The following is a 12084-nucleotide window of genomic DNA, read 5'->3' as shown; positions in this document are numbered from 1 at the left end:
GAAAAACCAAAACAAGAGGAAAAAATAATAATTTATTTATCTAGCCATCTTATCAACGGCACGCACGTCGGGCGGCCGTGGGCGCAGTGCAAGGGGTCTTTGCAGAGAGCCAGAGCGGCCACGAGCCTGCGCTGCGAATCGCGGTCCAGCGTTTTTCCAAACCGAATCGCCTCCCGACACGCCTGAGACCGGATCTTCTCGTGGTACATTTCCGGCATCTCGGTAGCAGCGACCCACCAGTCGCCGCCAGAGGGGCCCGAGCGCTTGCGTTTCGACGCCAGGTCCTCCAGAAACTGCAACACGCCGCTCCGCACAAACAAAGCGTCCTTGTCCGCCACCAGAGCCAGGATCTCGTGCACCACCACCAGCCCGTTTTCGTGGCGGCATCTGATGCCCCACCGACTCAGTTCGCCCGAAAAACGCGCAAACCGCTCCATCTCGCCTGCATCGACGGGTATCTCGATATGCACCGCGACAGTGTGCGTGCTGGCCGTCCATTGCCGGTACAGGGCCTCCACGCGCACTCTTTCGTCGCACGCGTGCTGGTCCAGCGCCACAAGCACGCCGTCGATGCGCACAAGAACAAACCTGCTCTCCATCTGCGCAACCACGTGACTGCGCCCGATGCTGGGCCCGTCAAGCACCACGTTACTGGCCGGACTGAAGAAACGCGAAAGCCCCAGAGACGGGCGCCCTTTTTTCTGCACACGCCCAGACCTGTCTCTGTCGTTCCACCGGCGCACCACCTCCTCCAACACAGCCTTGATCTTGTCAAACAGCACGGGACTGAACACTTTTTTGCTCGGGCTCTGCAGCAGATCCGACTCCTCGAGCGGTGTACGGATGTCAAACACATAGAGCCCTGACTGTCTGCCTAGCTGGAGACTGATTGCCCTGTGCAGGCTTCTGTTCTCCAGTAGACGGCCATTGAGGAACAGGAACTGGCACTTTTTCGCAACGTCAGCCCCAAGCACTCCCGTGACGTTCACATCCTCGAAGCTGGCTTTGACAGGCTCCACCACGTCTCGAAGGCCGTACAGCTCCTTTAACAAGCCCACAATGCCTGCCACTCCGCCCTCGTTGAGAGCACTAAACACACGCACACCGTTACGCTCTAAAGTCACCGTGACTCCTGGTCGCGTGACCAGCGCAGAGAACACCGCTCTGCTCAGCTTTGCCGTCATCTCGCGCCATTCGGCAGCCAGCTGATGTTTGCGCACCGGTAGCCGGCCAAAGACATCAAACACACGCACCAGTGTCCCGCCGGCCCCGTCAATTGCGCACTGACGAGGCTTTTCCCGCGCGGTTGTGCCTATATAGTGCATTTTCCAGGCACACCCATATCTACCAGTGACGATCTCTGTTCGCGTGCACAGGCCCATGATGGCGTGCAACGACTCGCCACGGAACCCGAATTTCGACTCTCCCAGGTCCTTGGACGTCCAGTGGCGGCGTCCCATGGCTGCCAGGTCGTTTGGATCGACGCCTGTGCCGTTATCGGCGAGCTCGATGTCCAAGCAACCGTTCTCGAACGCGACGCTGATCGCGACCTGCGAGGCGCCGGAATCGATACTATTTTCTAGCAGCTCGCGGACAACGTCGGCGCCGTCGACCACAACGATGCCCGAGCGGATGGCGTCAGAAACGGGCCTTATCCTGCCATGGTCCATAAAATTGCGATAAAAAAATTATTTTGTGAATATTTATTTACAATTCAATTTACATGCTCAGCACCGTGCTGTGAAAGCTCCTCGGGCAGCTCCTCCATCAACTGGCTCTTTGCGCGCGCAGCCTCTTCCGCCTGGTGCACCATCAGGTGCATTGCGCGGTACAGTTCGTCCATCGTGCCCATCAGCAGGCCGTCGACGTCTTCTGGCGAGGCGCACTTGCGCACCGTCAGAATGCCAACGGCGTTCTCGATTCTGGTGACGATGTGCTCGATGAACAGCAGCAGATCCATCTCTGCGTTCGCAATTTGGTTGATGAACGTCTCTTCGGCGTTCGAGGAGATCAGGTCGGACGGCAGGATCCGCGCCTTGTTGGAGATGAGCTGCGTGGTGGAGCCGGCACAGAAACTGCATATTTTCTCCAGCCGCAGCGACAGTTTCCGCAGTCTCCACACGCTCTCGGCGGTCAGGCCACCCATGAGCAGCTTGCCTCCGCGGTTGTCGATTTCGCCGTTCGTTCTCGTGAGCAGTTTCAGCCGCTGAGCGAGGTGGGCTGGGAAGATGAGCCATATTTTCTCTGGTGCCTCGAGTCCCTTCAATTTGCGGCTACCGATCGACTCCTCGACCCAGCCGATCTGGTCAACCTGGTTCATCTGGCTCTCCAAAATCTGGCCCAAAGTCTTGGACCCGTAGACCTGGCTAATATCACCCGCACCAGATTTGACCTGCTCGTGCAAATTGCGCAGTTTTTCAAACTCGTAGTAGAAATCCGTGCTCATGGCGATCTGCCCGCCGTCAGCAACAGAGCTGACCCGCGACGCGCGGTTCACCATCGGCCCGAAATAGTCCATTCGCTTGGTGACAATATCCCGCTCGCACACGGGACGGCCCCAGTGCACGCCCATTCGCACCGACAAACCACGGAAAATGATATTTCCCTCCTCATCCTTGATCTCGCAGCCCTGGTCGGACGCCAGAATCTCGGCAGGCCAGTCGTCTGTAGTGAGCAACTGCGACTGGACCGTGAAACACCACAGCAGCGCGCTCGACGGTGTAGGGAACGACACCATGAACGCGTCTCCTTCGGTCTTGACCTCGTAGCCACCAATAATCCGCAATTGCCGCCGCATGATGGCGTTGTGCACCTTGATGGCCGACCGCATCGCCACGGGGTACGTGTCCCACAACAGCGTCGAGTTCTTAATATCGGTGAACACCATCGCGAGTTCGCCCGTCGGCGGCTCGATCTCCTCGTCCAGCTTGCGCAGAAGCGAGTCCTCGGGCAACGAGCCGCGCTCGTGGTACTTCTGCTTCGTTGTGAACTGCCGCAGCGACAGTACCACTGCGGTGGCCTTGTCGCTGACGCCGTACGAGATCGCAAAGTCCCGCAGCTTTTCGGCCGCGATACCCGGGTTGCTCTTTTCCTGGCGCACAATGTCGGCCGCCAGGTCGTACGGCACTTTTTTCCAGATCTCGGACGTGGCGATCGCAATCATCTCCTCGTTCTGCGTCAGCTTGTACTTGGAGATGCTAGGCACCGCATTGATGTGCGGGATGAGCTTGAAGTATCCCACGGCACGTGACACGTCGCTCACGCCGTCGAGGTAGCCGTCTGTGGTGACAAAGCCGCCCGACTCTCTGATGCGGGCGTACTCCTCGGGCGCGTACGGCTCGTGCTTGATGGTGAGCACGGAGTACTCGCCGTCCGCCTTGGTCAGGATGCCCATAATGTCGCCGATGTTGGCCACGTACAGCTCGTCGCCACGGATGTAGATGACTGTAGCGCAGCAGCCGGTCAGGCCGTCCTTCTCCATTGTGAGCTCGTCGGTGGTGGTGGTGCGGTGGGCGGCGGCCGAGCTGAACGTGGACGAGTTGTCCTTGTTGATGAGAATGCTCATTTCGGAGTTCATCGTGAGGAACGCCGCGCGCAGCGCATCCTCGATCGTCTTGCCCGAGTCCTGGCCCTCGAGTTCCTTGGCGAGGTGGATCTCGAACGTTTCCTGGATGATCTTTGAGATCTTGTCGCCGGTCTCGTCGCTGCAGTTCTTGCCGTCGTAGATCGTGATCAGCTTCTCGTTCGAGTTGCCCCGGAACCGCTCGATCACCACGTCTCTCGTGGTGAGGCTCGACTTGTTGCCGAGCGTGTCGGAGATGCCGTAGCCGTACTTGCCGAGCTGCGACACGGTCGACCGCACACGCACGTCGACGCTCTGGTCGGGCACGAGGTCCGTCGTGATCGTGACGTCCATCAGCCCCAGCAGCTTGAGGTCCTTCAGCACAAGGAACGAGTCCAGACTGTCCTCCATGCCCTCGCGCTTGTGCAGCGGCTTGATCTCGAGCCGTTTGTTGCCCGAGAAGTTGAGGTACTTGAGCTTCGGGTTGTAGCTCCAGTTCCAGTCGTACGGGATGTTGCCGATGTTGTACTTGAGATTGTTGGATCCCACGTCGAGCGCTGTCATGTTGGTGATTTTCGACAGCTCGGCAGGCAGCGTGTGGAACCGGTTGCCGTTGAGGTGCAACGTGTCCATCTGCGTGAACGCCTCAAGGTCGTCGACGGGCAAGCTTGAGAGATGGTTGCCGCTCAGGTACAATTTCTGCAGTTTGGTGAGGTTGTTCAGATGGCCAGGCGGAATATCGAATAGCTCGTTGTACGACAGATTGAGCACCACCAGGTTCTTGAACATCGACACCGTCTGGATGACCGAGTCGGTGAACTTATTGTCGTTGAGACTGAGTACTTTGAGCGACTTTTCGAGCCCGATGCTGTCGTAGTTGTTGATGGTCATGGTGGATATTTCCGACGTGCGGCGTTTCGTGCTCGGCGCGACGATCGACGACTGGTGGTTGCGCGCGCGCTGTGCTGCCGTGCGGCCCAGCGACGAAAAGCCCGTGAACGGCACAAACTGCTCGGGCGGGTCCGGGAAGAACTCCAGCAGGTTCGACGAGATGTTGAAGTACTCGAGCGACGAGAGGTTCCAGATCTCGGGCGTGAGGAAGCTGATGTTGTTGAGGTGCAAGTCGAGGTAGCGCAGTCTCGTGAGCGAGCCTATTGCGTTGGGCAGCGAAGTCAGGTTGTTGCGGAACACAGACAGATGCGTCAGGTTCTTCATTCTGTAGATATCGTCGGGCAGCGAGACCAAATGGTTGTAGTCCATTGTGAGCTTCTCGATGGCAGGCAGCATCGACACAAACGAGCACGACGTGAGCTTGTCTTTGGAGAAGTCGACAATTTTGAGCTTGGTCATCACCTGGTCGAACTTGACGAGCGTGACCGGGTTGATGTTGAGCTCGACCTCAAACAGGTTGGCGGCGCTGCTCTTGAACACCGAGATGTTGTTGCCCGTTGCGCGGATCACCTCAAGCGCGGGCAAGTTCTTCAGCGCGTCGATCGAGTCGAACTTGTTGAACCGGATGTCGATCTTGATCAGCGTCTTGAGCTGCCGGAAAAACGACGGCAGGTCTCTGGACAGTCTGTTGGCGGCCATTTGCAGCACCTCCAGGTTCACCAGGTTGGCCACCGAGTCCGGGATCTCGGAGATGCTGTTGTATGAGAGATCGAGCCGTTTCAGACCGGCAATCTTGGCAAGTGGCTCGGGGATGTTCTTGAGCCTGTTCGACGACAAATTCAGGCTCTGCAGGCTTTGCAGCTCGGCAAACGACGCCGGCAGCGTCGAAATGCGGTTGCATGCCAGGTTCAGCGTCGTCAAAGTCGTCATTTTCGAGATCTCCGGCGGAATCAGCTTGATATAGTTCACCTCCAGATTCAGCTCCTGCAGCCGCGGCGCGTACACGACGGGCGTCGGGAACTTGGGGTTGCCGCTGCGCGTGAAACTCAGATTGAGCAGGTTGCGACAGTCGTGCATGAACTCCTTGGTGAACTCGAACGACGGGTTCTGCGACACGTCCAGACTGACGATCGGCTCTGCGTACAAGAAGTTCGGGATATCCTGCAAGTTCCAGTTGTTGAGGTTGACGTTCTGCGGGTTGATCATGCGGCGGCGCTCGTTGCTGATCAGCTCGACGCCACGGTCCTGCACCACGAACTTGAACAGAAAGCTCAGGTCGGTGCGCTCGATGTAGTCGAGGTTGTCGCGCTGCGTGTAGCCGTACAGAAACAGCATTGTGCGCTGGATCTTCAGCGGCCGCTCGTCCAGCGACAGCGTCCGGATCAGCCCGCCGCACTTGAGCACGATGATGTGGTCCTCGTCGTTCTTCAAAAACCGCTTGCGGTGCAGCGAGTCCAGAACATCCTTGCACGTGGTGTCCAGAGTGCACGGCAGCACAGAGCTCTTGTCGCCGATGAATATGCGCACCGACGACCGCGCCGCGCCCTTGAGCTCCTTCGCGTGGTACACGCGGCCGCTGTCCTCCGGGATCGTGCTCTTGCTGTCGCGTTTTTCCCGGTGGCCGTCCAGATGGTTGTCGCTCTTGGGACTCGAGGTCGACGGCGACGTGATGGCCGAGGCCTTGCGCGGCGGCACCAGCGACCGGCCCGAAGACGCCGACGACGACTCCGACGACGACACAGAGCTCGAGCGTTCCTGGATGCCCGGGTAGTGAGCGAGCGGGTCGGAGTTCTCCCGGGTGTTCTTCACCTTCCAGCTCTCGGGCGGTCGCCAGTCGGTGCGTTCGAGCGGCGGCTGCGGGACCATGCTGACCGTCGAGCCCATGCACGACAGCCGCGAGTTCGAGAGTCTCGTGATGTCTGCCATCTGCTCGGTATCTGTGTCGAGGTCGAGGTTGAACGGGCTGGCCTTCTTGTCGGAGCTGCCGAACGGCAGGCCCTGGGGAATCGGGTTTTTGAGCCGCGACGAGAACGAGACCGACTCGCGCGGCGACCCGCCCTTCTCGGAGTCTGTCGACGCCGTGCGCGAGCTCAGCGACTGGTCAGACCGCCGCGAGAACCGCGACGAGTGCGAGCTGCCCTGGCGCCGCGCCTTGGGGTCCGAGTCGCGCCGCGAGGGCAGGAACTTGTTGAAGAAAGAGGTCCCGCGACGGCTCTTCTTCGGCTTGATCGGCGTCATCAGCGGCGGCACCGGCTTCTCGCTTCCGTCGCGACGGCTATGGAACCCTTTGTACGACGGAGGAACGCCTATGTCGCCGTGGTCGCTGGACGGGCGCCGCGAGCCATTGTCGCCGAGCTCGGACACCGACGCCGTATGCGCGGCGCGCTGGGCGTCCTGGTTCAACGCCAGCGACGAGCTCGACGGAGAAACGGGGTTCACCGAAGGGAACCGGGACGAACGACGGGACGTTGTGGGCGACGCGAGCGGACTGGACTCTTGCGATTTGTTCTTGCGCTGCGCAGACGACGTCAATGCCTCCGACGCGCCAAAGCTCTCGGCCGTGTACTTGGAGTTGAACTGCGGAATCGAGTGATTCGTGGGGAACTCGCTATCGTGCTCCAGAATCTGCTGTTTGTTCGCTATGCCTGTCATTTTGCGTGGGGGCGTTGCATGCAGCAAGCAGAGATGGACAGCGTGTGGCGGTAGAAAGGTAGCGGGCGAGGGAACGGCGGCGAATAAATGCAGTGGCTGCTGAAACTCGCACCAGACTATTTTATCTACCTGTTTTTTCAAGTGAGACAGCAATTTTTCCGCTGATTTTGTTTCTGATCGGGACGGGGCAGAAGGGCCACGTGACGCGCGGCACGTGACACACACACCGGACGTTTTCCTGTTTGCACCATCGCTTATCGAGAAAAAAAAAGACACAAAGGTTTATACCCCAGGCGTGTGGCCATGTATCGCTAATGCTAGGACACTTGCTGAGAAAAAAAGAGTTTTGCCAGCAGGACCCTGCTCTCGACCCGCAGGTCCCGCCGCCCGCGTACGCCGCCAGCGACGCCCACTACAACGGGTCCCAGCTATACGGCCCCGGCAACACTGTCCCCGTTTCCAGTTTCCGGCTGTCGGACAAGTCCAGTCTGTGTCGTCTGGTGGTGGTGCAGGACTCCGGGATCCGCTCGAAGCAGACGCTGTTCGACTCTGCGCTCAGCCTGCGACCCGGCGTCTCCGAGGCGTCGAGTCCGGCGTACCTGAACAAGTCGTTTCACCACCCGACCAGCGAGCTTTCGGCGCTCATGTTTGGCTACTACGGCATACTGCTGAACGAGACCATATCTACGACCAAGCTGCACTACCTCCCGCCGCTCGCGGCGATGCCTGCGTCGATGCTGGTCACGCGGCTGTTTTCCGTGAGCAGCAGTTTCAGGCTGTGCGCGAGCGGCCACGGCGACCCGGACTGGGCCCCCAAGCCCTGTGTGTACTCGCAGGACGTTCCTGTGTGCGACGAGACGCCCACCAGGCTGGCGTTCGGCCTGATTGTGCCAATAGGCAGGGACCCGAACGCCCACGAAATCCTCACAAACCATTGGCCGGAGATTGCAGGTCACTTGGAGTCCACGCAAAAACTCATTGTGGCCAAGCTGCGCGCTCTCGCGTCGCCCATCCGGCAGTGTGCCGGCGCCAAACTCTCGTTCGCGCCCGGCTGCCTCCAAAAAGAGCCCGATCTCGTGCACGGCCTGCATCTTTTCGTGCGGTCGCTGGTGTTCCTTATCGAGACTCCGAGGCTCTACGTTCCGCTAAAACACAACGACTCGACGCTGTGCCGGTGGGCGGCCGCCGTGGCGACGTGGTTGGAGCTCAAGGACGGCCGTCACCCGTCGCTGGCGCCGCTCCCGGCGCCAATCCACGAATTCCAGTCGACGTCGCCGAGCCACACGGGCTCGCCCGTTGTCGGACTCAAGTTTCTTGCCACGCTGCTCACGCTGATTCTGCCGTACCGCCGCGAAATCGTCGACGGCCCGCTCAACTACCATACTTGCCGCTCGGTGCGTGTTGTGCTCGTCACGGGCAACCCGGTCGTGTCGCAGAAACTCGTGCTTATTCTTGCCGGCATTTTTGGCTACGACCGCTTCAGATTCTCCAAAGAGCTCGAACAAGAAGACGACACAGACACCGACTCGGGGCCCAGCCCGACGGCGTCGAAGCCGATCCCGATCCAGCGCACCGCGTACCGGGACGACTCGAGCTCCGAGTCGATGTCGCCAGAAATGACGTTCAGCTCCGGCTCCGCCAAAGGCTGGGAGATCCCGTCCAAGGCGACGCCCATCATCTCGAACTCGCCCAAGTTCACCGAGTTCGCCAAGCCCGAGCGCCAGCCCGTGTCGCAGCTCAGACGAGCGTCGTCGTACGCCTCGCTCCAGAACCTGTCGACGTCGTACGGGTCGCAGTCGACGACGATGTCGTCGTCGTGGCGCAATAGACTGCACTTCGGCTCGTTCATGGAGCGCTGGCGGTCCGGCGTCGGCGAGAGCGTCGAGATGACACCCTCGCCCGCCGCCGAGTACGACGACTACCCGTGGAAATCCGTCTCCTCCGGCGGCGCCAACCTGTCGAAGCTGGCACGTGACCTCGGGTCACTGGACCTGGGCAAGGAAAAAGCTGTGGTGCGCACCACGTACGAGATCCCCGGCGTGGGCGAGCGTGTCGATCTGGCGCAGCACGTGATGGCTACCGATGTGGACTTCGAGTCTGCAGACGTGCCCGGCGGCGTGAAAGTGCTCGACATTGCGCCGCTAGCCGTCGAAATCCCGCGTCCCCAGGTGCTGCCGCTGATGACCGGTTTCATCGACCAGTACCGGCCGGAGTTCTCTCTTCAGGCGTGTCCTGTGCACTACAATCTGGAGGGCCAGATTGGCGAGTCGATGCGCGACGATTGCGCCCGTTTGGGCCCCGGAGCCAGCAGCAGGACGTTTGTGATCAATCTGAAGCAGCGTGAGGTGAAGCTGATGGAGATGCAATACTATGCAGATGCAGAGACGGCAGAGACAAGCTCGCGTCCCACGGTCACCCGGCTCTTTGCGCCGTACAAACGCGACCTCTCTGAGAAGCTTGCGCACGACGTGGAGCAGTGCGACGCCGTGCTGAACCGGATCCTCTACCTAATAAAGAACCGCAACGAAAACGACAAGATCCGCGCGCTGATCGAGCAATTGATACACTAACACTATTTACATCAGTCCCTGCGCAGAAACGACTGGTATGCTTCCGACGAGATGCGGACCTGGCCCACAGCCTTGAGGTTCTTCTTGCCCTCTTTCTGTTTGGCGAGCAGTTTCTTGCGCCGCGAGATGTCTGCCGCGTGCAGTTTCGCCAGCACGTCCTTGCGGCGCGCCTTGATGGTTTCTCGCGCAATGATGCGGTTGTTGGCCTTGGCCTGGATAATCACCTCGAACTGCTGGATCCGCAGAAACTCCTTGAGCCGCTGCACTGCTCGCCGCGCCGTCTTCTCGAGCTGGCTCTTGTGCAGCACCGTCGACAGCGCGTCGACGCCGTCGCCGTTCACCAGCAGCTCCAGCTTGTGGATGTCGGAGGGCCGGTACCCGTGGTCCTCGTAGTCGAGCGACGCGTAGCCGCGCGTCGCGCTCTTGAGCTTCCCGAAGAAGTCGTCGATCAGCTGCGACGTCGGCAGCAAATACTTGACCAACGCCTGTCCGTTCGACAGATACTGCATGTCCACCTGCTCGCCGCGGTTGTTGTCGCACAGCGTCATCACCGTGCCCGTGTACTCGCTCGGAAACGTCATCAGGGCCTCCACGTACGGCTCGCTGAAGTACCGGATCTTCTGTTTCTGCGTGCCGTCCGGGAACTCGTCCGGGTTGCTCACGATCTGCTCCGTGCCGTCTGTGTAGTGCACTTTGTACGGCACCGTTGGCGATGTAATGATAAGGTTCTTGCCGTGCTCTTTTTCGAGCCGCTCTTTGAAAATCGACGCATGTAGCGACCCAAGAAACCCAAGCCGCCAGCCCTGGCCCAGAGCGTTCGACGTGGCCCGCTGGATCGTCACCGACCGGTCGTTCAGGAAAAGATGCTGCAGACTCTCCTCCATCTTCTTGAAATCCGACCCTTCCGCCGGGAACGCGCCCACGAAAACCATTGGCTTCGGCTCCTCAAAGCCCTCCAACGGCTCCACGCCAGAGTTGGCCAGGATAAGCGTGTCGCCGACAAACGCGTCGTTTGGATCCTTGAACCCGGGAATCACGTACGCAACCTGGCCAGCAGCGAGCTGCGGCATCGGCGTGCGCTCCGGATACATGATGCCGACCTCCTTGACCTCGTACTTCTCTTTGGTGCGACAGCTCTCTATCTTGGTGCCTTTCTTGATGACGCCGTCCACCACGTTCACCAGAAGAATAACCCCCACGTACGGGTCGTACCACGAGTCGACGATCTGCGCGCGCAGCGGCGCGTCAACACGACAGTGCACGGGTGGCGCGATCTTCTCGATGATCGCCGGCAGGAGATACTCCACGTTCAGCCCCGTCTTTGCGCTCACGTGCACGATGTCACGTGCCGGCAGCTCGAAAGTGGTGGCGATCTGTTCCTCGGCGCGCGCCACGTTGGCGGTGTCGAGGTCGATCTTGTTGATCACCGGCAGCAGCCGCAGGTCCATCGAGTACGCAAGGTAGAAGTTGGCGACGGTCTGCGCCTTGATTCCCTCGGACGCGTCCACGAGCAGCAGCGCGCCCTGGCACGAAGCGTACGACCGCGACACCTCCAGGCGGAAGTCCACGTGGCCCGGCGAGTCCACCAGGTGGAACAGGTAGTCCTCGCCCTTGTAGTGGTACATCATGGAGACGGTCTGGGCCTTGACGGTGATGCCTCTTTCCTTTTCGACGTCGAGTTTATCCAGAATTTGTTTGTTGTGCTGGTTGGGGTCGACGACGCCGGTCAGCTCTAGCAATCTGTCGCTCAATGTGGATTTCCCGTGGTCGACGTGGGCCACAATGATGAAGTTTCTGTAATTTTTCAGCGGGATCTTGGCCATCCGTTCTGCGAGCTGGTCTTTCGGGACACGGATCGGGTTGTTGACCTTGTCAATTTCGTAGTTGAGGTACTCTCTATGCGTGCTGAGCCGTCGGCAAGACGGCCACAGCCGGGGTCTGGGAAATATTCGTCGGAACATGGATCTGGTTATTTTCTATGAATTTTTTCTACTATACACGCTTACCTCAGCAAGGCCCGCACTCAAGTGTGCTTGAGAACGACAATCACAGAGTCTCCTCTGAGGAACATCTTGGACACGAACCGTTCTCTCATCATCTTCTTGTTTCTGTCGTCCGGGTTCGTCTCGCTCCAGATCTCCTTGACATTCTCGAGGATCATGTTGCAATGGCGGTCGAAGGCCTTGACCTTGGCCAGGAGCTTGTGGTTGTTTCGCAGCGAGATCAGCACCGTGGCGTTGTTCTGGATGGCGCCGGTGAGCAGCCGCAGCGGCCCGTTGTTGAACTCGTAGTCCTCGAGGTCCTGCAGGTCTTTTTCGGACAGCTCTGCGCGCGGCTTGTTGAGCAGGTCCGACATGCCAAAAAGATAAAATAATTATTTTTATTTACTTAATTTCTTTCCCATAATCC

General features: G+C 59.5%; 4 protein-coding genes across 4 annotated transcripts; 1 reads left to right on the top strand and 3 right to left on the bottom strand.

The window, feature by feature from the left end:
* Positions 1-32: 32 nt before the first annotated feature.
* On the bottom strand, positions 33-1670 carry KL928_000367 (uncharacterized protein; the record flags this gene model as incomplete). The annotated part of the gene is made up of 1 exon (XM_043204282.1): positions 33-1670. One exon carries the CDS (start codon positions 1668-1670, stop codon positions 33-35), a length of 1638 nt encoding a protein of 545 aa, XP_043062262.1.
* Positions 1671-1714: 44 nt separating this feature from the next.
* Positions 1715-7105, bottom strand: KL928_000366 (uncharacterized protein; the record flags this gene model as incomplete). The annotated part of the gene is made up of 1 exon (XM_043204271.1): positions 1715-7105. The coding sequence occupies one exon, from the start codon at positions 7103-7105 to the stop codon at positions 1715-1717; it is 5391 nt and encodes a 1796-aa protein (XP_043062261.1).
* A 314-nt stretch (positions 7106-7419) lies between these two features.
* Positions 7420-9675, top strand: KL928_000365 (uncharacterized protein; the record flags this gene model as incomplete). Its single annotated transcript, XM_043204260.1, has 1 exon — positions 7420-9675. One exon carries the CDS (start codon positions 7420-7422, stop codon positions 9673-9675), a length of 2256 nt encoding a protein of 751 aa, XP_043062260.1.
* An 11-nt stretch (positions 9676-9686) lies between these two features.
* KL928_000364 (uncharacterized protein) lies at positions 9687-12031 on the bottom strand (the record flags this gene model as incomplete). Its single annotated transcript, XM_043204249.1, has 2 exons — positions 9687-11571; positions 11760-12031. 2 exons carry the CDS (start codon positions 12029-12031, stop codon positions 9687-9689), a joined length of 2157 nt encoding a protein of 718 aa, XP_043062259.1.
* Positions 12032-12084: the final 53 nt, after the last annotated feature.

The sequence above is a fragment of the Ogataea angusta genome, assembly GCF_019207475.1.
Source record: "Ogataea angusta isolate 61-244 chromosome Unknown 61-244_NODE_1_length_1302399_cov_90.877568, whole genome shotgun sequence".
NCBI classification, from domain to species: Eukaryota; Fungi; Ascomycota; class Pichiomycetes; order Pichiales; family Pichiaceae; genus Ogataea; species Ogataea angusta.
Note: the sequence above shows the minus strand (reverse complement) of the source record. Positions and strands in the feature narration are given on the sequence as shown.